This window comes from Mustela nivalis (assembly GCF_964662115.1).
Source record: "Mustela nivalis genome assembly, chromosome: 18".
Taxonomy (NCBI): Eukaryota; Metazoa; Chordata; class Mammalia; order Carnivora; family Mustelidae; genus Mustela; species Mustela nivalis.
The window spans coordinates 59,899,555-59,925,882 of NC_139037.1; the positions used below are offsets into that span (position 1 = coordinate 59,899,555).

General features: G+C 42.7%; 1 protein-coding gene across 13 annotated transcripts in view; it reads right to left on the bottom strand.

Annotated features, from left to right (window-relative positions):
- Positions 1-461: 461 nt before the first annotated feature.
- The window catches only part of LOC309853130 (conserved oligomeric Golgi complex subunit 2-like), a 41,259-nt gene continuing 15,392 nt past the window's right edge, over positions 462-26,328 (bottom strand). For 2 of the 13 annotated variants that reach the window (XM_082710944.1, XM_082710943.1), the window contains exons 2-6: positions 24,395-24,555; positions 23,208-23,270; positions 15,821-16,000; positions 14,044-14,171; positions 462-1,022 (exon numbers count right to left, since the gene is read on the bottom strand). In XM_082710944.1, coding sequence (XP_082567070.1) covers positions 869-1,022; positions 14,044-14,171; positions 15,821-16,000; positions 23,208-23,270; positions 24,395-24,451 — 582 coding nt within the window. In that variant the 5' untranslated portion in view covers positions 24,452-24,555 and the 3' untranslated portion in view covers positions 462-868. Of the gene's footprint in view, positions 1,210-4,325; positions 4,474-11,987; positions 12,062-13,426; positions 13,489-13,656; positions 14,172-15,820; positions 16,001-16,866; positions 16,955-19,213; positions 19,318-20,929; positions 21,011-23,207; positions 23,271-24,394; positions 24,556-26,328 lie in introns of those variants that run through there. The other 11 variants (XR_014305524.1, XM_082710945.1, XM_082710946.1 and 8 more) reach the window with 11 other exon arrangements.

Sequence of the window (26,328 nt, forward strand, 5' to 3'; positions counted from 1 at the left end):
GTGGTGGTCAACGAGACTCGCCCACCACGTGACGTCTATGACCGAGTCAACCGGAGCTCGCCTTCCCTACAGACCAGAGCTTGCTCTGAGCACCGGCAGGAGGTGGTGGCCTCTTGTGAGCAGCCCAGAACCCTGTCTTGTCCTTTCTCATTCATGTCAACTCCCTGTGTTAGCCAAGCCTTGGAAGTGGTGACTTAGGAGGGAAGGGAAAGAAAGGCAGCCCCCGGCAACTGATCCTGTCAAGTTCCTTACTCATCAGGAAGCCGAGGGAGGCAGGGTCGGTGGAACATGTGTGAGTCCCCAGGTGAGGTAAAGATGGCAGAGCTGGTCTTGTTCAGAATTTCCACGGTTCTGATAAGAAGAGGGCACGTGGGTGTGCCCCAGCTGTGGAATCCCTGCGTGAATTATTTAACACTGACATTGCACCCTGCGAAGATGAATGGCAAGAATCATGCCCATAATCACATTTTAAAATTTTTATTTGCTTGGAATGACATTAAATGCAAATAGAAAACAGCAGCCATGCCCCTTCAGAAGACAGACCATGGAGGAAATGAGCTTTCTATTTTTATACCTTTAACAAACACTTCCTCCCTGTTTTTGCCCAAAGGGCCCTATATCTTCATTTTGCATGGGGCTTGTAAATTATGTAGCCAGCCCTGGGGACAGCTGTGCAGTGTCTCAATGACCCAGTGCAGGGAATGGCAGGAGCCTCCCTCCTTGATACAGTAGTATTACACAAGCCCCTGAAGCTGAAACAGAACTTCAGGATAAAGTCTGGGGGGAGGTCCTCAAATTTCTGAGTCATGGGCTGTCGTAAACAAAATATCAACAGCCGGGTGGCTTAGGCAACATGCAATTTATATTCTCATGGTTCTGGGCGCTGGAAGTCCAAGATCAAGGTGGCAGTAGGGTTCGATTCTTCAAACGTCTCTCCTTGGCTTGCAGATAGCTGTGTTCTCCACTCTGTCTTCAAACGATTGTCCTTCAGTCTGTACTGTCTGTGTCCTAATCTCTTCTTCCTGTAAGCACACCAGTCCTGTTGGCTTGATGCCCACCCCCAGTGAGCTCGTTTTCCCTTTATCACCTCTTTAAAAATCCTGTCTCTGAATACTGCCACATTCTGAGATGCTGGGTGTTAGGACGTCAATGTAGGAATCTGGGGGCATCCAACTAAGCCCATAACAATAGTCAAAACTGGATCCGAAACTGAAATTTAGACACATTTTAAAATGCTAAAAGTGTATATATACATATATAATTTTTGTGGTAGGCCTGAGATGGTTGGTAGGCTGAGATGTATTTGTAACCTTTGAGGGAAACATCCTTTGGAATGATCAAAGAGAGCTTCTATGTAATTCCATACATCCACAATTAAACCCCAGAGCTTTCTAATTTGGAATTTGGCCGTTTTGTGCTTGGTGGCAACCAAAACCAGCCTAGGGATTTTCTTTTGTTTTGACAGAAAAGTAGGAGGCAGAGGACTTGAGCATTTAGACATCTTGCTGCTCTTTGGTTTAATCATACTCTACTGAGTTGCCTGAAACTAATTAAGCTCTTGGCTCTGTAGAGGAGAGATGATGTTCATTATATGTCATTGGCCACATTGTTCCTTTTTTTAATTGTTGTTAACATTTGTGTTATTTTTCAGTATAAGAGACAAGCTTTATCTTAGTTTGGGCTGATGTAACAAGAGCACCATAAACTAGGTGCTTTAAAGACATACTTATTTCTCTCAGTTCTGGAAGCTGGGAAGTCTATGATCAAGACCCTGGAAGATTCCGTGTCTGTTCAAGTGCCCACTTCTTGGGTCACAGATGACCATCTTCTCCCTATAACCTCCAAGGTGGAGGAGGCGAGGGATCTCTGTGGGGTCTCTCTTATGGAGACACTAATCTCGCCCATGAGGACTCCACCCTCATGACCTAAACATCTCCCAAGGACCCCATCTCCTAGTTATGTCCCTTTGGACATTGAGTTTTCAACTTATGAATCCTGGAGGGATACACTGTCTACAGTGAGCTTCGTCAAATGTTCAAGGCACTGTTTTTTGGCAAAATTAATCATTTCCTACACATCCTTTGAAGCAAGAGTATTTCTGCACTTTGCCTTCCTTTAGAACCTTTCTCTAGAGAGGATCCTAAAAAGTTCAGAAAAGATGCAGAAGAAACCTGCTGGTTAGCTCGTTTTTCACAGTAGAGCAGAATTCATTTTGAAGTAGGTTAATCTTAGAAATCCAGGCAAAGACACTTCGCTTGAAAATCATCTTAAATGATCAGTTTTGTTAGTATGAGTAATAGTAACTATAAGATCAATAGAACAACTTTTTGTTCTACTGTGGGCCTACTGTGTGCTGGGTACCTCGGAGCATCTGAGTCGAACCATCTCGTGATCCTTTCAACAGCCCACTGAGGGTCACACTGTCTTTTCCTCCACGTTATGGATGAGCCTTCAGTCTGGGCCAGAAATGACACAACTTTCCCAAAGCCATATTGCTACTGAGGGGCCAGCTGGGATCTACGCCCACTCTGGTGCCAGAGCCTGTGATTGCAAACGTGGGCTGCACTAGCTGTTCAGAACAAAGGACTGTTCATGGAGGTGACACAGCTAACCCGTGAGACCCACCACCCTTTTCCCTAAGGTCATCCCGGTACAGCCTGCAGTGATGGCCCGAGTTAAGCATTCGAACTTGGTGCTGCAGAGGGCGTGTTTTAGGGACAAGATTGGTGTTAAGGGGTTCTAATGAAGCCCAGAGGGAATGGAAGGAAACAGGACTTGGGGAAATATCTGGGTCCCTGGAGCAGTGATCTCCTTTTATTACTGTGCACCTCTCTTTCACAAAAATAAATAAATACGTAAATACATACATACATACATACATACAAAAATATTTGCGTACATACCACCAATTTAAGCAAATTTTTGATAAATTATAGACTCTACTACTCTAAATTATTATGCACATTATAAATGACATGCAAAAGTTAAACAGTTAAGTGGATGACATGAAATATGAATAAAACTTATAATATTTTCTTCCAGCCCCTTACTGGACTATTTGTCAAACTCCCTTTGGAGAAGACTTTTTAAAGATTTGTTTATTTATTTATTGAGAGAGAGAGAGAGAGAGACAGCACGTGTGTGCACATGTGAGTAGGGGGGTGGGGCAAAGGGAAAAGGAGAGAAGCAGACTCCCCATTGAGCACAGAGGCCTCACTAAGGGCTCAATCCCATGACCCTGAGATCATGACTTGAGCCAAAATTTTGAGTCATACATTTAATCAACTGAGACACCCAGGTGCTCTGGAGAAGACTTTTTAAGAAAGAGATAGGACACTTGGAATTATAGCAATAATTCCTAGAATTAATCTTTAAAAGTGGGAAGATAGAAATGGTTTTTTAAAAGATTTTCTTTTTTTATTCATAAGAGATGGGAGGCAGAGGCAGAAGCAGGCTTCCCGCAGAGCAGGAAGTCCAGAGTGGGACTTGATCCCAGGACCTGGGATCATGACCCTAGCTGGAGATAGACGCTGGAGATACTGATAAACCAAACTTTAGGGAAAAATACTGAACTTTACTGGGAAGATGAAGCAGAACAACAGCATATGGCAGCAACATGAGTTTTAGATAGCTGTTGGTCACCCAGAAGGCTTAAGGTGGAGAGAAAAACAAAAGGCTGTAGTGACCCAAAATTGTCCGAGTTGTGTAATTTGACCCAGGAACTTCCGGGTGACATATAGATTTGTTTATTTATTTTGCAGACAGCGCCATGTGGGGAAAGAGCGAAGGGGAATGAGAATTCCATACAAACGTGTGAGTGGCTCTTCTCCCATCTCCAGGGGGGAAGGAAGAGATTGGGTTTACTCCAGTAAGCATGGTGATGAGTTGGTGAGGTAGGTTGACTAGATGTCTGGACACCTGAAAAAGCCAGCTAAGGCTGGCTTCCTGGCCATCTTGTCAGTGTCTTATTGAAAGCTTGTCATGTGCAAGACTTTCTTTTAACAGGTTGCCAGGTGAATCAGACTACCGGCCGCCATGTGTCATTGCTCAGGTGGTCCATGACACAATGTCCTGCAACTAAGGGGATGCACTTAGCATTACAGACATCGTTCTGTCTTTGTTATTTTGAAATTTAGAAAATATCTTATTAATTTGTTCACTCCAAAGAGGCAATTTATTGCTTACCATGACAGTCTTTTGGTAGAGGACACAAAACTGCTTTCTTTGTTATGAAAATCAATGTGTTACACCAATTTTCTGAAAGATGGAAGTAAAGTGCTTCCTTCCAGCTGGGTCAGGACATAAGTGTACCCTATGTATTAGTTTTTCAATAGAGTCCATTTACAGAATGTACATGTCTCTCAATACAGAAGACATTTGCTCACATTTATGTGTAGAACATTCCCGAACCTGGTCCAGGTTGTGGATGAAACCGTCACTCTGACTGGCAAGGCATAACGAAGAAGAGTTTTCCTGTAAACAATATGTGGTCATGGAAGGAATCAGCACTGCAATTCGTGGCTGATTCCAAAAGCTCTAAGAGGTGGTAGATGCACAGGCAAAGTGGTGACTTTTGCAGAGGAAGCAGGCTGGGGAGAGATAGCAAAACAGAAGTTTGAGAGGGCCCTAAAATCTCCTGTGCGATTACTGGCCATTGAGCTTGAGAAAGGCTATGGGGAAAACTTGAAAGAGCATCAGATCAAACCCTTGGCCACTGGAGATTGAAACTGACATGAGCAGCACTATCTCTATTCTTGACCCAAGGCCACAGGATGACAAGCTTTGCTTTTTCAATGTGGTCTCAAGTCTCTATACTGCCCTATAAAGAAAATAATACAAATAAATGCTGAGAGTGTAAAGTGTAAGCAGAGCTCCCCTTGGCCATTTCCTAAGTTTTGTCCACTCCGAAGTGAGTATCACTTTGGTGAGTGCATTGCAGGAAATGGCCTTAATGATCAATGGCAGACCTCCACTCCAGAGTGACATAAAAAGCAATCTGCACCTCCATCCTGATTTGTCTGTAATGAAACTTGCTTTCCTCAGGTCCCAGCATTTGAGGCAGATAAATATGTTCCCTTTTGTTGGCTCTTACTCATACTTCAGCAAGATTTCCCATGTGCTTTCCTTGGCTGGCTGGGAAACTGGACCACAATTTATGGAATCTTAGGGGACAGGCACGTAGAATTCCAGTGGGATCCCGGAACAGAACCTAATTGGAGATTAGAGATGGTCTAATGTAAGTTCACACTGTCTATTGAAAATGTATAGACTCATTATGGTCAAGAAGGCTGGAAGATAAGTAGATTTTGGGAAAGATGCAGGTAAATTCAGGGAGGTGGCAAATTACCCCAGGGAAAGTAGAATGGCTAAAGAGTATGGCCCAAACTTTTAAAAAAGATTTTATTCACTTATTTGACACACAGCGAGCCAGAAAGCACAAGTGGGGGGGGGGATGGCAGAGGGAGAAGGAGAAGCAGGCTCCCCGCTGAGCAGGGAGGCAAATGTGTGGGACTCAATCCCAGGACCCTGGGATCATGACCTGAGCTGAAGGCAGACACTTAACCGACTGAGCCACCCAGGCACCCCCTGGCTCCAACTTCCAAAGATGGTGTATGAGCTACCTTTGGTGGGAAGGAATGAAGATCAGCAACTGTCCTTGATTCTGCTTCTCAGGAAGGCATTGTGATGTGATGCCCAGGACTTTGGAGACAGACACATGCTTGGGGCCCTCTGGCTCTGCCGCAAAAGCAACACCTTCCAGAGGGCAGCTGCAGGCACCCGGTGGCGTCACACAGGTCAGACCCGGGAGGCACTCAGCCACGTACCCATTCCACCATCCTGCTGGGTTTGGAAGAGCGCTATCAAAGTCCCTGCTGCCGAAGGACCATCCAGAGTGACATGTCCCATGGGGCACGCCGGCATTCCTTTACCCCTTCAGGTTATTGGCAGCAAGGCTGGAAATTTTTTAAATTGCCTGGGAAAATGATAGCAAACGGCTCCAAAAAGGAGTTTCAAAACGCAGACTTCATACTATGTTTTGAGTACATTTCATTCATTTGGCAGGTACTGACAGGGTACTTAAGTGCCAGGTGCTGCTGCATTAGAAACGGACTTGAGAAGTTAACAGGAGGGGGCTCCAGGCCTCAACCAGCACAAAGTCGATCAATGGATGCATGTGACAGACAGAGCACTGTGACGGGGAGTACTAGGTGCTCTCATAAGAAGGGTGTGCTAGGAGCTAAGGGAACACTCGGGGGGAGCCAGCACCAACACTCGGGGAGAGCTGTGGGAAATATGATGGATGCAGATGGCTCCAGGGGAAACCAGAGAACTGCTCAGATCCCTGCTTCTTAACAGCTCCAAGTGCCCGCTGCTTCAGAGTGGGGGCTGGGCGAGCAGGGAGCTGAGGTGGGCGCAGGGATGCCTGATTTCCGACCTCCAGCCCCTGCGCTGTTTCACCTGTCCCTTTAGGAGTACAATGACATAGGATTTCACCAACGGGGGATCTACCCCTGCATCCTGGTACTGGAAAAGCACGTGAGGGCTGCGGAGCTGAAAGCAAGAGTTGGTAGTTCCAGTAATGTGTGCAGGATTTTAAAAAACTATATACGGGAAAATATCCCGTCTTATTTGCATGTGTTTGTATCATGCACAATTTTTAACTGCAATCCTCCTTTTACCTTCTTCCCTGTTGTTAAGACTCTCCTCTCCTCACCGCTGCCTTTGTCCCTATAATACCTGTTGACAGCCTGGTGCTCATCCATGAGCTCATTCGCCTCTATCCACGCACGCATGGGGCTCTGTCACTGTTTAACAAATATGGGCTTATTTTATCTACCTCTTGATCTAGTGCTTCCCAGTTAATAATCCCTCCTGCATAACGTCCTTCTGTTTTTACCTTCATTTTTATAAAGAATGGCTGCTCACCTTTTATCAGGTGCCTTTATTTTTTTTTATCAAATGCATTTATTGCTATGGTCTTAAGAGTTTTTTCACAGTTAATTTAGTGATGAGGTAAATCTTATTGATTTTCTGGTCTTGAGCTCCCTTTATTTTCCTGGAATGAATCCAAGTTGGTCTCAGGATATAGTCCTTTGATAGATGCCTGACTTCTGTTATTTGCTAACATTAGTTCAGTTTCTGTTAACTAATCTGTCCTAAGCCAGATTTGTTAATAGCTTCCCCGTTCCTCCCTCTCAGGTTTGGGTATTAAAATTGTGCTCAGCTTCATCAAGTGAATTGACTTATTATTGTTTAATTGCCTGTTGCCATTTAACAGTAGAATGACAGTTATCCAGCTGCAAACCTGTCTGATCTTGGAACTCATCTTCTGAATTTTCCATTCTTGAATCATTTGGATGATTTTGTTTTCCTAGGAAATCATCGTTTCTTCTAGGTTATCAAATTGATTAGTATAAAGTGCCTTGCAGTTTAGTGATTCTTTTATATTATGCATTTGCTTTTATATCTCTGTTCCCAACCCTTATCTGTTTTGCAACTCTCTCTCTGTCCCCTCCTCCCTGAAACCCCCCTTTCCCCATCCCCTTTCCCTCTCTCCCCACCTCCTTCCACATCCCATCTTCCCCCTCTCTTATCCTTAATAGGGCATGTGAAGTTTTTTTTTTTTAATTATTTCATTAGTCTTTCATAAAAACAACTTTGAGTTTATTTGCCCCTGATATTTTTTATTAGTTTAAAAATTTATCTTTATTATAACTACTTCCTTTCTTTTGATTGAGCTGCCCTTTTCTGATGGGTTTAACTGAGTAGTTTCTTTTATTCAAGAAAATGTTTGAAATTGAAGATATTTGACACTAAAGTCTCCTTAGAGTATAACTTCTGGTGTCTTCTGTAAGTTTTGGTATGAAATAGTCTCCTTTTCATTGATTTCAAGATTTTCTTCAGTCGTCTTATGATTTCTTCTTTGACTGAAAACTGTATTTCTTAACTTGTCTGTAGTTTCAATTTTTTGTTACCAGGTTATCTAATTCTGATTCTACCGGATTGTGATCAAAGAACTGTTCTTTAAATCTTTAATTTGGAAGGCTTGTAAAGGTTTCCTTTGTTGCCTACTATGCAATTAATCTTTACAAATATGGCTTTCCTTATGTGTAAGAAAGAAATATTTCCCGAGGGAAATAAGGATGTCTATTTTCTTTTTTTTAAAAAAAGATTTTATTTATTTATTTGACAGACAGAGATCACAAGTAGGCAGAGAGGCAGGCAGAGAGTGAGAGAGAGGAGGAAGCAGGCTCCCCGCGGAGCAGAGAGCCTGATGTGGGGCTCGATCCTAGGACCCTGGGATCATGACCTGAGCCGAAGTCAGAGGCTTTAACCCACTGAGCCACCCAGGCGCCCCAGGATGTCTATTTTCTGTGTGTCCTTGTTTTTCCCTCCTTCTAGTAGATACTCCCATTTGAAAAGCTAAAATTTTACCTTGTTATTGCATTTTTAAAGTCTTTAGGCATTATGTTGTTAGATGTATACCTGCTTATACCTTTTACATCTTCTTTCCAAACTCTGCCTTTAAAAATGTCCCTCTTCATCTTAGTACCTATAGCTTTAGACCCAACTTGTCTGTGATGAATTTTGCCATTCCGGCTTTCTCTTTTGCATGTTATCTCCTCACCTGATACATTCTCAATCCCTTTTGCATTTTAAGTATGTTTCTTGAACAGCGTGGATTTGTAAGCCCCTGATAGGTGCTTTAATAGAAAAAGTCAGTCTGTACACATTTAAATTAATGATAAACAGTCATGATTTTATTCCTTCCATCTTATTTTGTTTGTTCTTATTTTCCCCATTTTTGATGTTTTTAATCAAGTTCATTCTTTTTCTACTTGATAAATATAGAAGTTCTTTGCATTTTTCGATGACAGCTTAATTGAGATATAATTCACAGGCCATACCACTCACCATCTAATGTGGACAATTTAATGGCTTTCACTATAGTTAACTATACTATACTGAACTACCTACACATTTTCATCATCCTCAAAAGAAAACTTTAGCCATCACCACCAGTCTTAGGCAACCGCTCATCTACTTTCAGTCTCTATAGATTTAGCTATTCTGGAAATTCCATATAAATCAAATTATGCAATATGTGGTCTTCTGTGACTGACTTCTCTCAATCAGCAGAATGTTTTCAAGGCTCCTCTGTGTCGTGGCACATATCAAAATTCTATTCCTTTTCAAGGCTGAATAATATTCCACTGGCTGGATTGATCACATTTTAGTTATCTCTTCATCAGTTGATGAACATCTGGGTTGTTCTCACCTTTTCGCTATTACGAATAAACCCTAAACCTTCATGCACAAGTTTTTGTGTGGGCATAGTTTTTTTCTTGGCTCTATACACAGGAGTGATATTGGTGTGTCATATGGCAACTCTGTGTTCTGCATTTTGAGGAGCTACTAAACCATTTCTAATGTGGCTGCACTATTTTCCAAGCCCACCAGCAATTTACAGGTTCCAGCTCTTCACATCCTTCCAACACCTGCTTTTGGGTTTTTTGATAGTAGCCATCCACGAGGGTGGGAGGTGGTATCTCACCATGGTTTTGATTTGAATTTCCCGAATGATTAGTGATGTTGAGCATATTTTCACGTGCTTATTGTCCCATATATCTTATATATAACTTATATGTATCTTTAATAATATATATTTCATATTTTATTTATATTTAAATACATATTTAAAAATTTAAATATATTTACATAAATATGTTTATATAAATATATGATAATGTAAAATATATTTATATATACATTTATATATTAATGTATACATTTGAATATTGGAGAAATGTATATTCAAGTTCTTTGCTCATTTTTTTTAAAAAGATTTTATTTATTTATTTGAGAGAGATTTATTGAGAGAGATCACAAGCAGGCAGAGAGGCAGGCAGAGAGAAAGAAGCAGGCTCCCTGCTGAGGAGAGAGCCTGATATGGGGCTCGATCCCAGGACTCTGAGTTTATGACCTGAGCTGAAGGCAGCAGCTCAACCCGCTGAGCCACCCAGGCGCCCCTCTTTGCTCATTTCTTAACTTGGTTGTCTTTTTATTTGAGTTGTAAGAATTCTTCACACAGTCTGAATGCATGTTCCTTATATATGACCTGCAAATATTTTCTCCCATTTAGTGGCTTGTCTTTTGACTTTGTCAATGGGGTCCTTGGAAGCACAAAACTGGGATATTTTGGTTGAGTCCCATTTATTTGTTTATTATTTTAAGTTGCTTGACTTTGGTGTTTGGCTGAGGAGCCGTTGTTAGATTCAAGACCACTAACATTTACCTTTGTGTTTTCTTCTGAAAACTTTATCATTTTACTTTATTTTTATTTTTTAAAAGATTTTATTTATTTGAGAAAGAGACAATGAGAGAGAGCATGGGCGAGGAGAAGGTCAGAGGGAGAAGCAGACTCCCTGTGGAGCTTGGAGCCTGATGCAGGACTCAATCCGGGAACTTCGGGATCATGACCTGAGCAGAAGGCAGCCGTCCAACCAACTGAGCTACCCAGGCATCCCGAACTTTATCATTTTAATGCTTACATTTATGTCTTTGATGCATTTTGGGTTATTTTCTCTGTATGGTGTGAGGCAGGACTCCTGTTTCATTATTTGCATGTGGCTGCTTGGGAGTAAAATACTGTTCTTACCCCCATTGAATTGTTTGGGAGTCTTGTCAAACATTAGTTGACTGTAATTTATTTTCCTTTTTTTTTTCCCCATTGAGGCATTTCACGTGCCATGTATATTATATTTCTAGGAAAAAGGAATCCCAGGATTTTTCCTCCTGCCTGGTTCTTCCTTCTTCATGGTGCATGATGCCAGAAGAATTTTTCCATGCAGTGAAACCAAACTGAGGGGATGGAAATATTCTGCCACTTTTCTAGATCTTTCAGTTATACAAGTCTAGGGCTGGTCATGCCACACTTGTTTAACTTGCCCGTGAGGTTCACAGCAGTTTTCCCAGCACTGTGGTCATCAATAATTTCAAATTTGCCAATGTACTCATGCTTCGTCATCACAGTGAGGAAACGGGACGATGACTTTGGTGCAGGGCCTCCTAAGAACCTGGCCTTCGACTCCCCTTTCAGCAGTGTTAATGTTTTTGAGGGTCTTCATATTTTATTAAAAATTTTAGGTGTCCGAATTCAAAAGGTTAACAATATAGTACAATAATAATAATAATATCATCTAATAATAATATAATAATAATTTCTCCTGCATAGTCACTGCTGCACACTAGTAAAATGAGATGTTTCTTTTCTTTCCTTTTTAAAGATTTTATTTATTTGACAGACAGAGATCACAAGTAGGCAGAGAGGCAGGCAGAGAGAGAAGGAGGGAAGTGGGCTCCCCGCTGAGCAAAGAGCCCGACGTGGGGCTCCATCCCAGCCAAAGGCAGAAGCTTAACCCACCCAGGCGCCCCAAGATGTTTATTTTCATTTGGGATTATGGAGGGGCAAGGTGTTTTTGGCTCTCCTGCTGAAGGAGGGACTCAGTCAGTATTGTCTCCACCCTTTTCCCTAATAGTAGCTCTGGAAGATGAAGATGTCCCTCCATCTCCCAGACATGAGGGTTTGACCAGGACATGGGATGGTATAAACTCATTGACATAGTCTCATGAACTAAGCCCTGGTTTATTGGTCACAGTCGTTCTCCAAGTATTTTCAGGAATAAACTTCAGGTGTTGCCCTTACTCTAATTTTTCTTTCTGAGACTTCAGACTGCAATCCCTACTTCCTGCAGTCACTCGAGGAGAAACGAGGCATGTGGCAACGCAACAATGTGTTTTTCTTTCAAGATGACAGAATCACTCTTGATTTCTGTACACATCTCGGATTTTCATATACGAACATGGATTTTGGTGTCTACCCTGAGGAGGTGATACGTACGGTGTGAGGCACACTTGTATTCTCATGACACGTCACCTGGGTTACACAAAACTTTCTGGGCCCAGCAGAAAGGCAGAAACCCGGGTGAATTCCTCATTGTTCCAGCAGGCTGTCAGCCCTCAAAGGCCTTCTGGATGTGTTTGTGCATCGCAGTGTCTGCTGTGTAAGATACAGAAAGAGCACAGTAGTTCAAGGGGAAAATATTTAAGAACACATTTTCCAGGAGGAACCAGGATTCAGTTTGGGTGACTCTTGACCATTTTTCATCTTCTGATGACTGAAAGTGGTAGTTAGTCTACAGTCATGGTTTTAACATGCATTTCGAATGTAATGTTAGTTTCCATCAACATAAAACTATAAGAACTGTCTTCCTTAAGGGCATTCGTGTAAGGCCTGTTATTTTCCAGCTTGATTAATGGAAACAAAATTTTTCTGTAATGCTTTCTTCCTACTCTGTATTAGTTTTCAGGACTGGATTGAAAGTGATTTATTGTGGATAGGGTTATACCTGGTCGTGGAATTTTTTTATGGTTCCTGGGTTTTTAAAGGTGGCAGAGTTGACTTTCTGATTTTAATTCATCTTCACTAGATGAAGAATTCACAAATAGGACTTTTTCTTGAAATAACCATAGCCTGGGGGCGCTTGGGTGGCTCAGTTCATGATCTCAGGGTCCTGGGATCGAGTCCCACATTGGGCTCCCTGCTCAGTGAGGAGCCTGCTTTACTCTTTGCCTCCCCCTCTGCTTATGCTTTCTCTAATAAGTATATAAATAAATAACCTAAAAAAAAAAGAAGTTGTATTTGACTGGAGCTTCATGTGGAGTGACAGATCAACAGAAAGACAAAGGGATATGAGACAGGAAGCAATGAAGGAAAACACAGAGGCGCACAGTATAGACAGATGTTCCTCAGCTTATGACGGCCTCGGCTTCTAATAAACCCATTGTTCAGCTGGAAATCTCTTTAGTTGAAAATGCATGGAAAACACCTAAGCGACTGAACATCAGAGCTTAGCCCCGCCAAACTTAAATGTGTTGAGAAACTTACAGTATTGCACAATTGGGCAAAATCCTCTAACACAAAGCCTATTTCACAATAAAATGTCTGGTATCTCATGTAACTTACTGAACAGTGCACTGAAAGCCAGAACAGGACGGTTCAAGTGTGTTGGTTGCTGACCCTCGTGATCACGTGGTTTGCCTGGGGGCTGTGCTCGCTGCCCCTGCCCAGCATTACAAAAGAGGACCCTACTGTAGATCGCCAGCCTGGGAAAAGATCCAAACTAAATGCATATCACTTCTGCACTATTATAAAAAGTCAAAAAACCATAAACTGAACCAAGGTGAAGTCAGGGATCTTCTGTACCAGGTGTGTTAGGGAAGGTCAAGCGCTCCTGTCTGGCCAGGAACCATAGTGGTATGGGGGAAAGTTCCACAGTAGAAAGTTCTACAGTGGAGAACCACTAGGACTCAAGCACCAAGGGTCACAGGTTGCGCAGGGAGACTGGATGCTCCTCTGTGGGCAATGAGAAGCCACGAGTGACTCAGGAAGGCTGCAGAACTCTGGGCAGGTGGGACAGCTGAGGGCTGCAATGAAGAGGGACAGGTGGAGCTGGGAGACCAGGTGGGGAGAGCCTGCTACCCTCGAACAAAAGGCGACAAAGGTCTGGACTGGGATGACAGAGATGGTGGAAGGTAATGGGATATCTATGAAACAGAACTGGAAAGCCATGGAAATGAAATAAGAGAGGGAGGGAAAACCGAACATGACTTTAATTGCCATCAGTATAAAACGTGTTGAATTAAAATGAATTGGTATTTCTAGACCAATGATGACATCACGATAATGGAAGGAAACCAATTCTGATTTTGAACCTGGTTAAGGAGAAAGTATAGACAAGAGAAAAGCAGAGGCTCTGGAGTCACACAAATGTCACCGTTGAGATTCGTCCCCACTCTTCATTCCCTTCCCTGTAAACCCAGGCAAGCGACACCTGCCTCACAGCACTGGTAACAAATAGGGAAGAGCACACGTTCCCACGTTCCCGGGTCAGACAGGACAGCCAGGGATCAGCGGCACATGAGGAGGTGACAGGTGGTCACTAAACTGAGCTCAGGTGCATACACAGCATTTTACGTCACCTTGAGATGGCTCCTCCTGTGACCTCTCGAAGAAGGTGGCAGTGGTGAGGAACAAACTCCAGGAGCTTATTAGCATACATGATCTTCAGGCCGTCCGGATGAGACTCAACGATCTGCTCTACAATCACCTAGCAGAAGGAAGAGCGTTTTATTTTTATTTATTTGTTTGTTTGTTTGTGTTTTTGTTTGTTTTTAAAGCACCTACAAGAGAAGTATGAACTATACACTACAGAGAAAAGAATCGAGTAAACCTTAAAAATGCACTTCGTCCTTCCTCCTCCCCACTCAGTATGCTTTCTAAACAGGAGGTAAGTAACAACGGCATGAAAATCTAGGTCCCGGGATTTGGGAATACTGCTCCAACCCTGGGGGACACAGAGGCTGAGGGACAGAGACTGGCCTGAAGCTAAAACATCACACACACTCATCTGCTTCCCTTCTGAGCTTAAAAGTGAAATACTGTATCTGCAGACAACAGCTCTGTACCATCTTCACCCTGGCCTTATCCTCTACCGTCTCCAGAACAGGGAAAGGGCTGAGATGGAAAGTGATGGAAGAAAACACATCTTATTTTGCTTTAGTATTTTATTTTTTTTTGGTGAGGCTGAGTTGCAGGAGGTGAATGACAAGCATACAAACTTAAAATACAAACGTGGCCACAGTTCACTTAACGACACGAAAACGTAAAGTACTTCCCTAATTTAGCATATTAGATTCAGTTCAATGAAAAGGGCATAAATTAAACAACTAAAATATTTTCATTTAGTGACAAAGAATAATGTGATCTTTTTCACCCCCACAGAGAGAGCTATGAACTATAATAGGATACATACAAAGAACTGACAGATCATTTACTTTTAGTAGTCTTAATGAAGCTGAGAAGATTACTGAAATTAATCCTTCAGTTTCACTTCTATCACTGGGATACTGTCTCGTTTTAAAACTGGAAGCCTTTCATCCTGAAGTCATGGTGGGTAGCTTTATACTTACTGGACAGAAAGAGCACTCGCACTGGCAGGTGACTGGAAGAAAGCCCTCAAACGCTGAGACTGGCTTCATGACTTCTGTCAGCCTGAACTAGATGAAACCAACGCTCTCTAAGTTGGAAGCTGATGATTGTTGGCGGTCTCACATGCTGCAGCCCATACTCCGGCTGCTCGGAGGCAGGATACACTGACTCCCTGTATTTAACTGTATCCTTATAGGTCAAGAACACTGGGTAACCAAGTTCCGGACTTAAGATACTACCCTGCTAACTCGCCCTTCAAAGCCCTTTATCTTTGAATATTCCCTCCCTCCCACCTTCCTAGCCTGGCAAACTCCCCCATGGTCTTCAAGACTTAGGCCACATCAATTCTGTGAAGACGCCTCCCCTCACAGACTTTCCCTGCGCACAGAGCTGTCTTCCAGCTCCTCCAGTGGGCACGGGCGCCTTGGTGGGGTCACGCTTTTCGGCAACTTCATTAACGTATAACTTATGGAAATGGAAATTGACCTGAAAATGTTCTGATCCGTACCTTCTTCCTAGGCAAGTCCCTCACCCCTACTAAATTAAGACAATCCCTGAGTTATGGCATCACTGGAAGAGACAGGAGCGCATGCCTGATTCCTGCCATGTTGATGGGCTCCAAGCGGGACCAACCTTCTCTTACAACCAGAAGAGCAGGAACTAAGAGCATCTTCAAGGAAGAGCCCTGAGCTCTCTCGCACCCAGTCAAGAAACGAAGCCAGATTAGATGCTCTGTGTTTGTGGAATGAGGTGCATGGGGGCACAAACCTCATCCATGTATGGTTTCACCAGTACTTGACCGACTAACGCCTCTGCATCCCGTGTCTTGTCAATTGTAGTGTAAGTCTGGAGGCAGTGCCGTATGATGTCCACATTGGAAGTCTGAAGCCCTTCTAGCAGCAGGCCTCCCAGGGACTGCTGCAGCATGGCCGTAATGTGGGCTATACGCTGCAAGAACAGAGAGACCAGGAAAGAAGGTCCAACAGTTTCTAAAAGCTCAAATATATGTGTATAATTTATATACATATGTGTTATATATATAAAGTGAGCATCTAATTCTACCAGAATATATGTAAGATTAAAATGCCAACATTTCCTAGAGAATAACAATGAATCTCTTCTCCCCATGATTGCTTGCTTTCTTTCTTTCTTTCTTTCTTTCTTTCTTTCTTTCTTTCTTTCTTTTTTAAAGGTTTTTATTTATTTATTTGTCGAGAGAGAGCACAAGCACATAAGTAGGCACAGGCAGAAAGAGAAGCAGGCTTCCTGCCAAGCAAGGAGCCCAAGGTGGGACTCGATCCCAGGACCCTGGGATCATGACCTAAGCCAGAGGCAGTGGCTTAACTGACTGAGCCACTGAGGTGTCCCCTCCCTATGATTTCTTTGAAAGTAAGTCGGCTTTATCAAAGTGAAGTTTAGACAATTACGGAACGACAAAAAGTTATTTGCCTCTTAAGCTATGGAGTAAATCTGACAAACGTGCATTTAAACCCAGTCAAGGGCTTTGGATAAATGAACTCTGACTACATCATATGATGTGTCAAGTTACATGAAATTCAGAATTAATTTTAATTGCATAGTTTGGAGACTACGCTTGTGTCTTTACACAAAATCTATCTAGTGTGACATAATGGAAGCAGGGTCCCAAGCAGGAGATACTGAAAAAAAAAAAAAATTCAAAGCTAGCTTCAAAATCCTGTAGAGTAGCAATTATCAGGGGGCAATGCTAGGTCAAAGCAAAATCATCCAGGAAATTCGCAAACAGCAAATTGAAAATCGAAACCAACACTTGCTGGTCTTACTTTGTCCAGAAGAGGCATGCCTTTGCTCTGAACAGCATGAAAGTGTAACTGGTTAAATTCTGTGGCAATTCTCTCCAAAATCTGTCTAGTCCAGAGAGGGCTAGTAGAGACAATTAGAGAAGTGTAATTCCCAAAGTTAAAACCTGCCACCCCCCCCGCCCCCCCCCCATGCCTTACAGCGCTCAGGCACCTGCAAATGCATGCCATCAATTTTCAGGACAAACTCTCTGTGCAGCAGGCCCCTGGTGCGAGGGGTGAGGAGCGGGGAGGTCATAGAAGCCACCGACGCAGCCTGGCCCGGGCCACAGGGCCCAGGCAAGGGGATGGAGCTATTTTAGGTCAGTGTGGGTACAGCTGCATGTTTCCACCACGTTTCTCGGGCTCTCCCATACGTGCCCTTATTCTCCCATTCCCTAAGCCCCTCCTCTCTCTTGCCCTGTCCTACCGTTCATACGCAAATCCCCCTCTTCTTCTCCGCCTACCTCATTCTCCCTCCCAAGTACCTCCCCAGTACCAACTACTGCTGTATCCTCAATCAGCTAAAACTGACCGCCTAGCAGCAACCTGGGAAATCGCTCAGAGCAGAGGACTCCAAGTTTACATTTACCCAACGGCAGAAAGAGCAAGCTCGGTGCTCCGGGAGCTGGTGAGAAATCACTCACAGTGCATCTGCCATCAAGTGGACTGGATACACTTCCCTCTTGCCCCCCACATTAGAAAGCGTCAACCCCATTCAAAAGGAAGTCGAACAGTGAAAGAAAAAAAAAAAACACAACAAAGGCCCCAAAGCCCCTGCTGGGCTCTATGAGGCATCCCACATCTGAGGATGGGCAGTCAGGTAGTGAGGAAACACACTGTAAGGAAACCCAAAAATGTCTGGAGACCTGCCACGGTGTGCCCCATCTCAGAGCATCAGAACTGGTGTGGAGGGAAGGCAGGCGCTGGGCATGACCAATGCCGAAGCCTAATCCCAACCTCTACTGACTGAACCCATGCGCATTTCCTATTTATCCTTATCTCGGCATTTCTGGGCCTAGCAGAGCAAGATGGATTTACCATGCGCTGACACTGCTCTGGCTTTCCTGACTCCAGAGCTCAGAGCTGCTCTTCTGGAGAAAAAAGTCCTCCAAGGTAATTCTGAGCAAGAAAGCGCACAATGGCTGTTTATCAAGGACAGTGCTGCAAAGGGACGGGATTGTAGACACAGAGCTCACTGAGGTGTTTCTATCCGAGGAGCATAGCAGCAACAGCAAAGACGAGAAGAACACTGGAGGGCCAGCTCCCCAGGGGCTGAACGTGGACATGGCTGGAGGGGCTGCAGGTGCTGCCAAGGGCCGCAGCAAAGCAGAGCCGCTGGAGACACACGGGCTGCAGAAGGGCCGTGTACAGACTGTCTGCTAAGTGTGGACAAACCTGGGCAGAAGCACGTGTGCAACGGGCTAGAGACACAAGCACAGTGGAGGCTGACCACTTAGTTGAATGCCTTGATGTGAAAGGGTCAGAGACCTAGGACCAGAGAATCACTTCCTTTGGGATGTGTCCGTTCTTAATCTCCATCATGAGACATGTGGAGCATATGGTCTCTCAAGTTCCTTCCAAATCTAAAACCTTAATTCCTAAAATTTAGAAACCTAACTCCGCCTGCAGGGGGAGGGACTGTTAGCCTCACACAACAGAGCACGCAGGGCACGCAGGGCACCAGGCGACCTTGACGCAGGCAGCCCAGCTGGTATGTGCAGAACCAGCCCGGGCTACTCCCACTGCACCACTGTGTGTCTCACGGTGCTGACAGGACCTAACTACTCATTTTCTGAGTCACTCATCTACCCTGGCTGATTGAAAATTCACACCAGGAAGGGAACAAGACAATCACAGTATAACAAAGAGAGCCATCATCTTTTTCCTATTTCATAAGCTTTTTCTTTCCTGTTTGTAAATTTCAACTGGATGTGTCCTATACTGTTTCATAATAATATAATGCTGGTGCAAAATACATCAATGGTAATACTCTGGGCATGTCTAGGAAAAAAAATGAGATGGAGAAAAACCGAGATGAATGGTAGGTATGCCTTAAAGATCAACAGGACTTTGCTAGTCCTCAGGGAAGGTGATTCCAAATATACTTTTACACTGCAAGCATAATGAAGTGTTGGAACTGTGGTCTATAACCAAAGGGTTTATAGGAACATGTTATAGATTTCACCATTTCATGCTCTCCACTCTCCTGGAGCTACATTCTAGCCACAAACCTGGATTTTCTTCTTGTTTAGAAATGAATTCTAACTAAGCTGTCCCCGCCTAATTAGACTGGATGTGAAGTATTAATTTATGTGCTACTTAGTTAAAAAAAAATGCTTACCTGCTTGCTTTTAGTGCAGAGGTTTCTTTAGAACTTTGTGAATTTAAGATTTTTTCAATCTTTTCCACTGATCAAATAACTTGTATAAGCCTCAACACACACATCTATAAAAATAAAAATTAAGCAAACAAAAAACATCACCATCTTTACTCTTAATCATCTTTATTTCCCATGCTAAATGCAGGAAAATATAAGACCAAAAGTTAACTTCAAATATATAGGGCATCCTATATTTTGAATATTTCTATGAAACACAGAATTCTCAAGAATGCAAATCTTAGTTCTAGAATAAGCATACTTCCATATTCTATTGCAAGTTTATAGAGAAAAAAAAAAAACCCTAGACTTTGCTTTCTCATATTCTATACTCTTATTTCTTCTTTTCCCCATCCTGAATCTTTCTATGGGCATTTCTTTCCCATTTTTTAAAAAAGATTTGTTTATTTGAGAGAGAGAGAGACTGCATGTGTGCATGCAGGGGAGGAGCAGAGGGAGAGAGAGAATCTCGAGCAGACATCCTGCTGAGCATAGAGCTCAATGCGGGGCTCAATCTCATGACCCTGAGATCATGACCTGAGCCAAAATCAAGAGTCGGATGTTTAACCAACTGAGCCACCAGGTGCCCCTCCATTTGTTTTCTTATGGCCCTTTATTCATGTTTTAACTTTGGCTTCCTATCGTACTGACCCTCTCAGTTTACATGTGCATATACCTATATGCCCAAGCACCAAATCATTAAAGACCTTTTACACTACAAATATTATCAAAGAGGTTGAGGGACATTATGAAAACTCTCATCCTTAAAGAACAAAAAAATACAAAGTCATCCATTCAATAAATAGTTACTGAACACCCCTGGGAGCTCGACATTCATTCCGACGGGGGGTGGGGGGGGAGGGGGACACAAGAAAATAAAGCAAGAAATACACCCTGCTCTCATAAAGCTTACTGTTTCGTCTGGAAGCGCATGACAAGCATTCTTTGGATAAAAGCTGTGAGGAGATCCAGAGGCGAATTAAACAGAAGGTCCCTCAAACAGGCTTTCTCCCCACTGAGATTTTAACAAATATGCTAATAATACACATAGAAAACATAGTACAGAGCAGCAGGCGAGAGTCAGAAGCCCAGACTCCCAATGCCCGCTGTGCCCCTACATCGTTATGATCATGAATGACATCGGGGACACTTGAAACTGGAGATAGCACTAAGGGGCACACTCCCGGGGTGAGCCCTCAGATGTACAGAGCCGTTGCCTGTCTCACACACCTGAAACTAAGCCAACACCGCATGCTAACTACTGGGAATCGAAAAAATTAAAGTGAACACCAGAACATAAAGAACACAGGATCAGAAAATAACAACAAACCTACGGCAGAATCCTGAGTTTGCTTTGGAAAGCCCACTTCTCCCCTAGTCTCTAATATAGGCCTATTTTCTTTACAGGGCCGCTGACAATTTATACAGTCATTAACTGTCAAGCGCTGCACCAACAACAGTTATCACGGTTCCTTGTTCTGGAAAAAGTGAGTGATCTTGAGATTGTGTGGGTACCTCTGAAATTCTGTCTTATTATTTCAGGTAGATAACGTGACATAATGCATAAAATGCACATGCGTGAGAGCTTTGAAAAAAAGCTGAATAGTGCTGACAAGTTCGTGGAGAAAAGAGGAGAGGGCTTCAACGGGCATGCAGCATAAGAAATCTACTGGAGGGTACCTTTTTCTTCCTTATGTCCTATTGTTTACACATTAGTTCATCTACTGCCCGAATTCCTTCACTGACTGATGACCTGAGACTCTTTAAAAGAATAAAAAATAAAAGGTATTACAGACATTGTTTTGTCACATTATCAAGTTCCTACATCTCATTCAATTCCACAGAACTTAATACCTGTGCACCAGTACTATGCAGATATTGACAAAAAAAAAAAAAAGATATACCAGACATAGTTACTGTTGAGGGGACTCATGATCTGGGGGCATAATGACACGAAGGCAGGGTCGCACGGCCAGAAGAAGAATGACACATATACAGTGAAAGTTATGGGGATGAGGGGGCTTAGAATGGAGAACAGATAATATGAAGCAAAGTACAGGAGAGTCTGGAAATGCGACGGGGCTCGAATCGGACTCTGAAAGCCATGTGTACACAGCTGCCAAGGTGGGGAGGGGATGGGGAACAGATGTAAGTGCAGACATACTCAGGGGCAGGGTCAGACGCACTGCAGGCTTCCTTCTGGAGAGAAGCAAAAATAGGAATGGAGGGCCAACTTCACTGAGATGAGGTCTTTAGATTCTGCATATTTTGGAGAACGAGAGAATGTCAAAGCACTGATGCATGATGATGAAATGTGGGTATGGAAACACCAGGAATCAAGAATGAAGAACAGAAGACCAGAAAAAGGCAGAGCACAGAGGTAGAGAAACATGTCCAGAAGCTAATGAATAAAGAGATAATTAGGAATTAGGGCCAAAACAAAGGTTAACAGAAACAACTAGAATGAAGTAGGCATATCACAAAAATTCCACAGGAAGGTGAATTAATTCACTCCATCAACATTATGAAACACCTCCTGGACGTCAGTATTGTGGCAGCCCACAGGGATACAATGAAGACAGATATAGTCGTATCCCTCAGTGGTCTGAGAATCTCACAGAACAGCTTCAGAGTTGGGACCAGAAAGGCAGGTCAGGCCTGTGGCTGAGCAGGACCAAAGTGGCCATAAAAACAGGCCCATGGAAAAGGGAGGGGATACGGTGATGGCAGGGGGTGAGGTGGGACGGGAGCCTGTGTGAGTAGAGCAAATCTGCCTCCAGGGAGAGAAGAGTGGGAGGCCAAAGGAAGGCTAGGCTTGGGAAACAACACCACTATGAGGCCCCGGGAGGAAGAGGCACACCAAGGAGGCAGTGGGAGAGCCCCACAGCGGCTGGTGTGGAATCCAGCAGCGGACCACGAAAATCCCTTCCATTCCAAGGAAAAGTACCTTTAACAAGATTTTGTAAAATTCAAATGAGACATAAACCATGGAAAGTATTGGCTACCTCAAGGCACAACTCAAGATTTTTACCTGTTTCACGAACTCTTTCCTGCCTGCCCCTCCCCTAGGCTTCTCAGCACTGATATTTCCATTACTCCGCATTTTTCTTGGTTCTAACCATGTACTGTGTCTTCCCTTAAATTATGTTCTCTTTATATTCTCTCTAGGATGCAGGCACTGTCTTAGGGGAGGGATGCATGAGGCCACTCAATCTAGAGGAGATAGACAAGGAAGGATGGTGTCGTTTATGACAAGTTTACGACAGGGCATCAGAACGGACAGAGGCCGTAAGTCAGGGCACCAGACACAGACGGGGCGGGGCGGGGCGGAGGGGAGACAGGGCAGCACAGTTTTCTGTTAGAAGTGATGCCACAACTGCCCCTCCACTGTTCACCCAGGTGGAGTTCCTATTCCCAATGGCTTAGAGGTGGGGAGTCCCATTCCCACAACAGAGATTTTTCTGAGAGAACATGCAAATGTAACATTTATTAAGTATTACATTTTATTTATATTATCCTTCAGTTCCATTAGGGATTACACAGTTTTTGTAGATCAGCCCAGGAACCTAACCACACGTAGATTACGTGGGGTGGGGGGGGATATTTACAAGATTACAAACTGTTAAAATACAAGTCATTCGTAAGTTAGAAACCACTTACATATGACCAAAGTGGCATTAATAAGTTGAATTTGGAAATATGCTTGCTCTCCCCTGACATTTTAAGGTTGTCTACTCTGAGAATATGTCTTCTTCAAATCGAACATGTTTTTTTAGGTTTTTAGCATATGCAAAAACAAAATCATTTACAACTCTTCTGAAGGTGAATATTATAATCATGAACTGTTAAAATACAACCACCAGTACCACCAAACTAACAGATGAAAAGAATTCTTAGAGAAAAGCCAACGAGGACAACAGGCGTCACAGCAGACTGTTTTCATTAATTGAGGACTTACCAGAACTTCTCGTAACTGTCCCAAAGGCACAGAAAGTTGATTGAGGGCTTTGTCCATGCCAACCTAAAGGCAAAACCAGGTTGGCACAAACACATCACGATAAGGAGTAATAGTGACGTATCTATTTAACGATCAAAGCAGTACCAGATTTAAGTTATTTTTTTGGCACAACCGTATTTTGCTACATAACTAGCTAAACAACAGAAGTGTTATTTGGCCATTAATGTTCATAGAATATGAAAAAAATCTGTTGAAATACATGAAACTATAAAAATAAGGGAAGTCATGAGAAACAGAAGTTTCCTTAAGAACAATTTGCCTTTAGATGACATTTTAAATGAATGTGAAAAATTTTCACAGAAGGTGAACAGTTCTCTGTCTGTAATTGATGATACTCAGCCAGCTGATGTGAAAGTCTGACGAGCTACGTCTCTCTTAAACATTATTATAAGCCTTGAGAAAAATAGAAATTAAACAGAAGTAAAATTTTCTAGGTTTTTAATCCTATTGGGATATTTATCTTAGTGGTATATTTCCCAAAAGCAAATGTGCATCATTAATTTTAATGCTTCTTGAAATTCCCACGGAGCTGCAACTTTCTGTGCTTCTCTGGACAGATTTAAAACAAAATGAAGCATCAACAAGGAGACTTTTCTGCCAAGTAACAAAATTCAACATTTCTAAACGGCTTTTACAAACAATTGATAAGCTCACTGCAAATCATTCTTATATTTTTATAAAACCAAACTTTGGCCAATGTTCCCTCAACCTAGCTCTGGCTAACAGATATACCTGGGAGTAAATTAAACAATGTAAGAGTGGTGGACATTTGCTCCTACAAATTAGTCTAAATCAAGGAAGACTTCAGGGTAATCACTTAGCAACTAATAAAACAACCCCTTGGGTATTATTATCCTTTACTTTTCACTGTTGACTAATGAATTTGAAACATAATCAAACTAGAGCAACCTTAAATGAATAAAAACTAAAACAAACAAAAAAATGTATTCCAAAAAGTTTAGTTCTTTTATTAATGAAATTGGTAATTTCTTCAAGTTTCTGGTGGGGTTGGTGGGGTAATCAACTGAAAGGTTTCTAAAAACTCTGCCCTTTTAATAAATATGAAGGAGAGAGAAAGTGTGTGTGTGTGTGTATGTGTGTGTAGGACTTGTGAATTTCAGGTTTACCAAGTTTGTGGAAAGGTTGACAAAATCTGCATAATCCTTGTTGATGAGCTCGACCATGGCTGTTTTAAAAGTTTATAGTAGAGTTCCAGATCTCCTCTTAGTTCCTCCAGCTGGACACACTTCCTACAGTCAGACACAAAGTGATCGACGTCGAAATCTTCCTGAAAATCAAACCAGAAAGAAAAAATGATTGCACTGATACCACATTTTACATAGAAAAATAAGATCAGAGAAAGAATAAGAGGCCGTATTACTGCAGGGGAACACACACAGGGACATCAGGGGGTCTGCTCACTTCCTAAGATTATGGGAAAGGGGGCCCCTCACCAAGACCATTCTCTCCAGTTGCCTAACTCTACAGGCATTTTATTTCTTTTAATTATACATTTCAAAGAGGCTCTTCTCAAAATAGAAACAGCTTTTTCTTCTTAATTTTAAAAGTAACAAATGTTCACTGTCAAACTTTCAACCAACCAAGAAATACTTATGTGAGAGAAAAAAAAAAATCACCCACTCTCTAATGCTCTGCAGTTAAGCACTGTTAATGTTTATTTTTCTTCACTATTTAACACAGTGATTCACATCCTTCCAGACTTTGTTTTGGTCTTTCTCTTTACTTTTTTTTTTTTTTTAATATTTTATTTATTTGAGAGAGAGAGATGGAGAGAACAAGTGGGAGGAGGGGCAGAGGGAGAAGCCGGCTCTCTGCTGAGCTGGGAGCCTGATGCCAGGGTTCATTCCAAGACCCTGAAATCAAGATCTCAACCGAAGGCAGATGCTTAACTGACTGAGCCACCCAGGTGCCATAGTCTTTCTCTTTAAAATATAAATTACTTTTGGGGTGCCTGGCTGGTTCAGTGGGTTAAGGCCTCTGTCGTTAACTCAGGTCATGATCCCAGGGTTATAGGTTCAAGCCCCGCATTGGGCTTTCTGCTCAGCAGGGAGCCTGCTTCCCTGTCTCTCTCTCTGCCTGCCTCTCTGCCTACTTGTGATTTCTGTCTGTCCAATAAATAAATAAAATCTTAAAAAAAAAAGATTGGATCGGGAGGGAGACAAACCATAAGAGACTCTTAATCTCACAAAACAAACTGAGGGTTGCTGGGGGGAGGGGTGTAGGGAGAGGGTGGTGGGGTTGTGGACATTGGGGAAGGTATGTACTATGGTGAGTGCTGGGAAGTGTGTAAGCCTGACAATTCACAGACCTGTAACCCTGGGGCTAATAATACATATTTCTAATAAAAAATAATAAAATTAATATACAATAATACACATTATTATTTACTACAGTCACTATGATGTACATTACATCCCCAAGGCTTATCTTATTAACTGGAAGTTTATACCACTGGACCCCTTCATCTATTTCCTCCACAACCTCGCCTCTGGCAACCACCAATCTGTTCTCTATGACTTCATTTTGTTTTGTTTTTTAGATTCCACATGTGAGGGAGATCATACAGTATTTCTCTTTCTCTGTCTGACTTATTTCACTCAGTACAATATCCTCAAGGTCCATCCATGTTGTTGCAAATGGCAAGACTTCCTTCTTTTTATGGTTGAGTAATATTCCATCATATACACACACATTTTCTTTATCCATTCACCCCGTTGGTGGACACTTTAGTTATTTCCAAGTCTTGGTTGTTGTAAATACTGTGATACTCACTACCATGAGTGTGAGTCTTGCTGGCCGCTAGAGCCAGGTGATCTAGAGGTATACCTGGGTAGCAACTGCAAACCTCGGGGCATCATACAAGCATTCAAGCTCCTTTCCAGGAGATACCAGAAAGCAGAAGCAAGGTAGAGGGACAGCGCAAAGATGGTACCCATCAGCTCCATCTTTGGAGAATACCTTACTAGGCTCCCAGATCCATGTTAAATTAGATGCCTGCCCCTCAGGGCTTTAAGATAAGCAAATGAGCCTCTTTCACAGA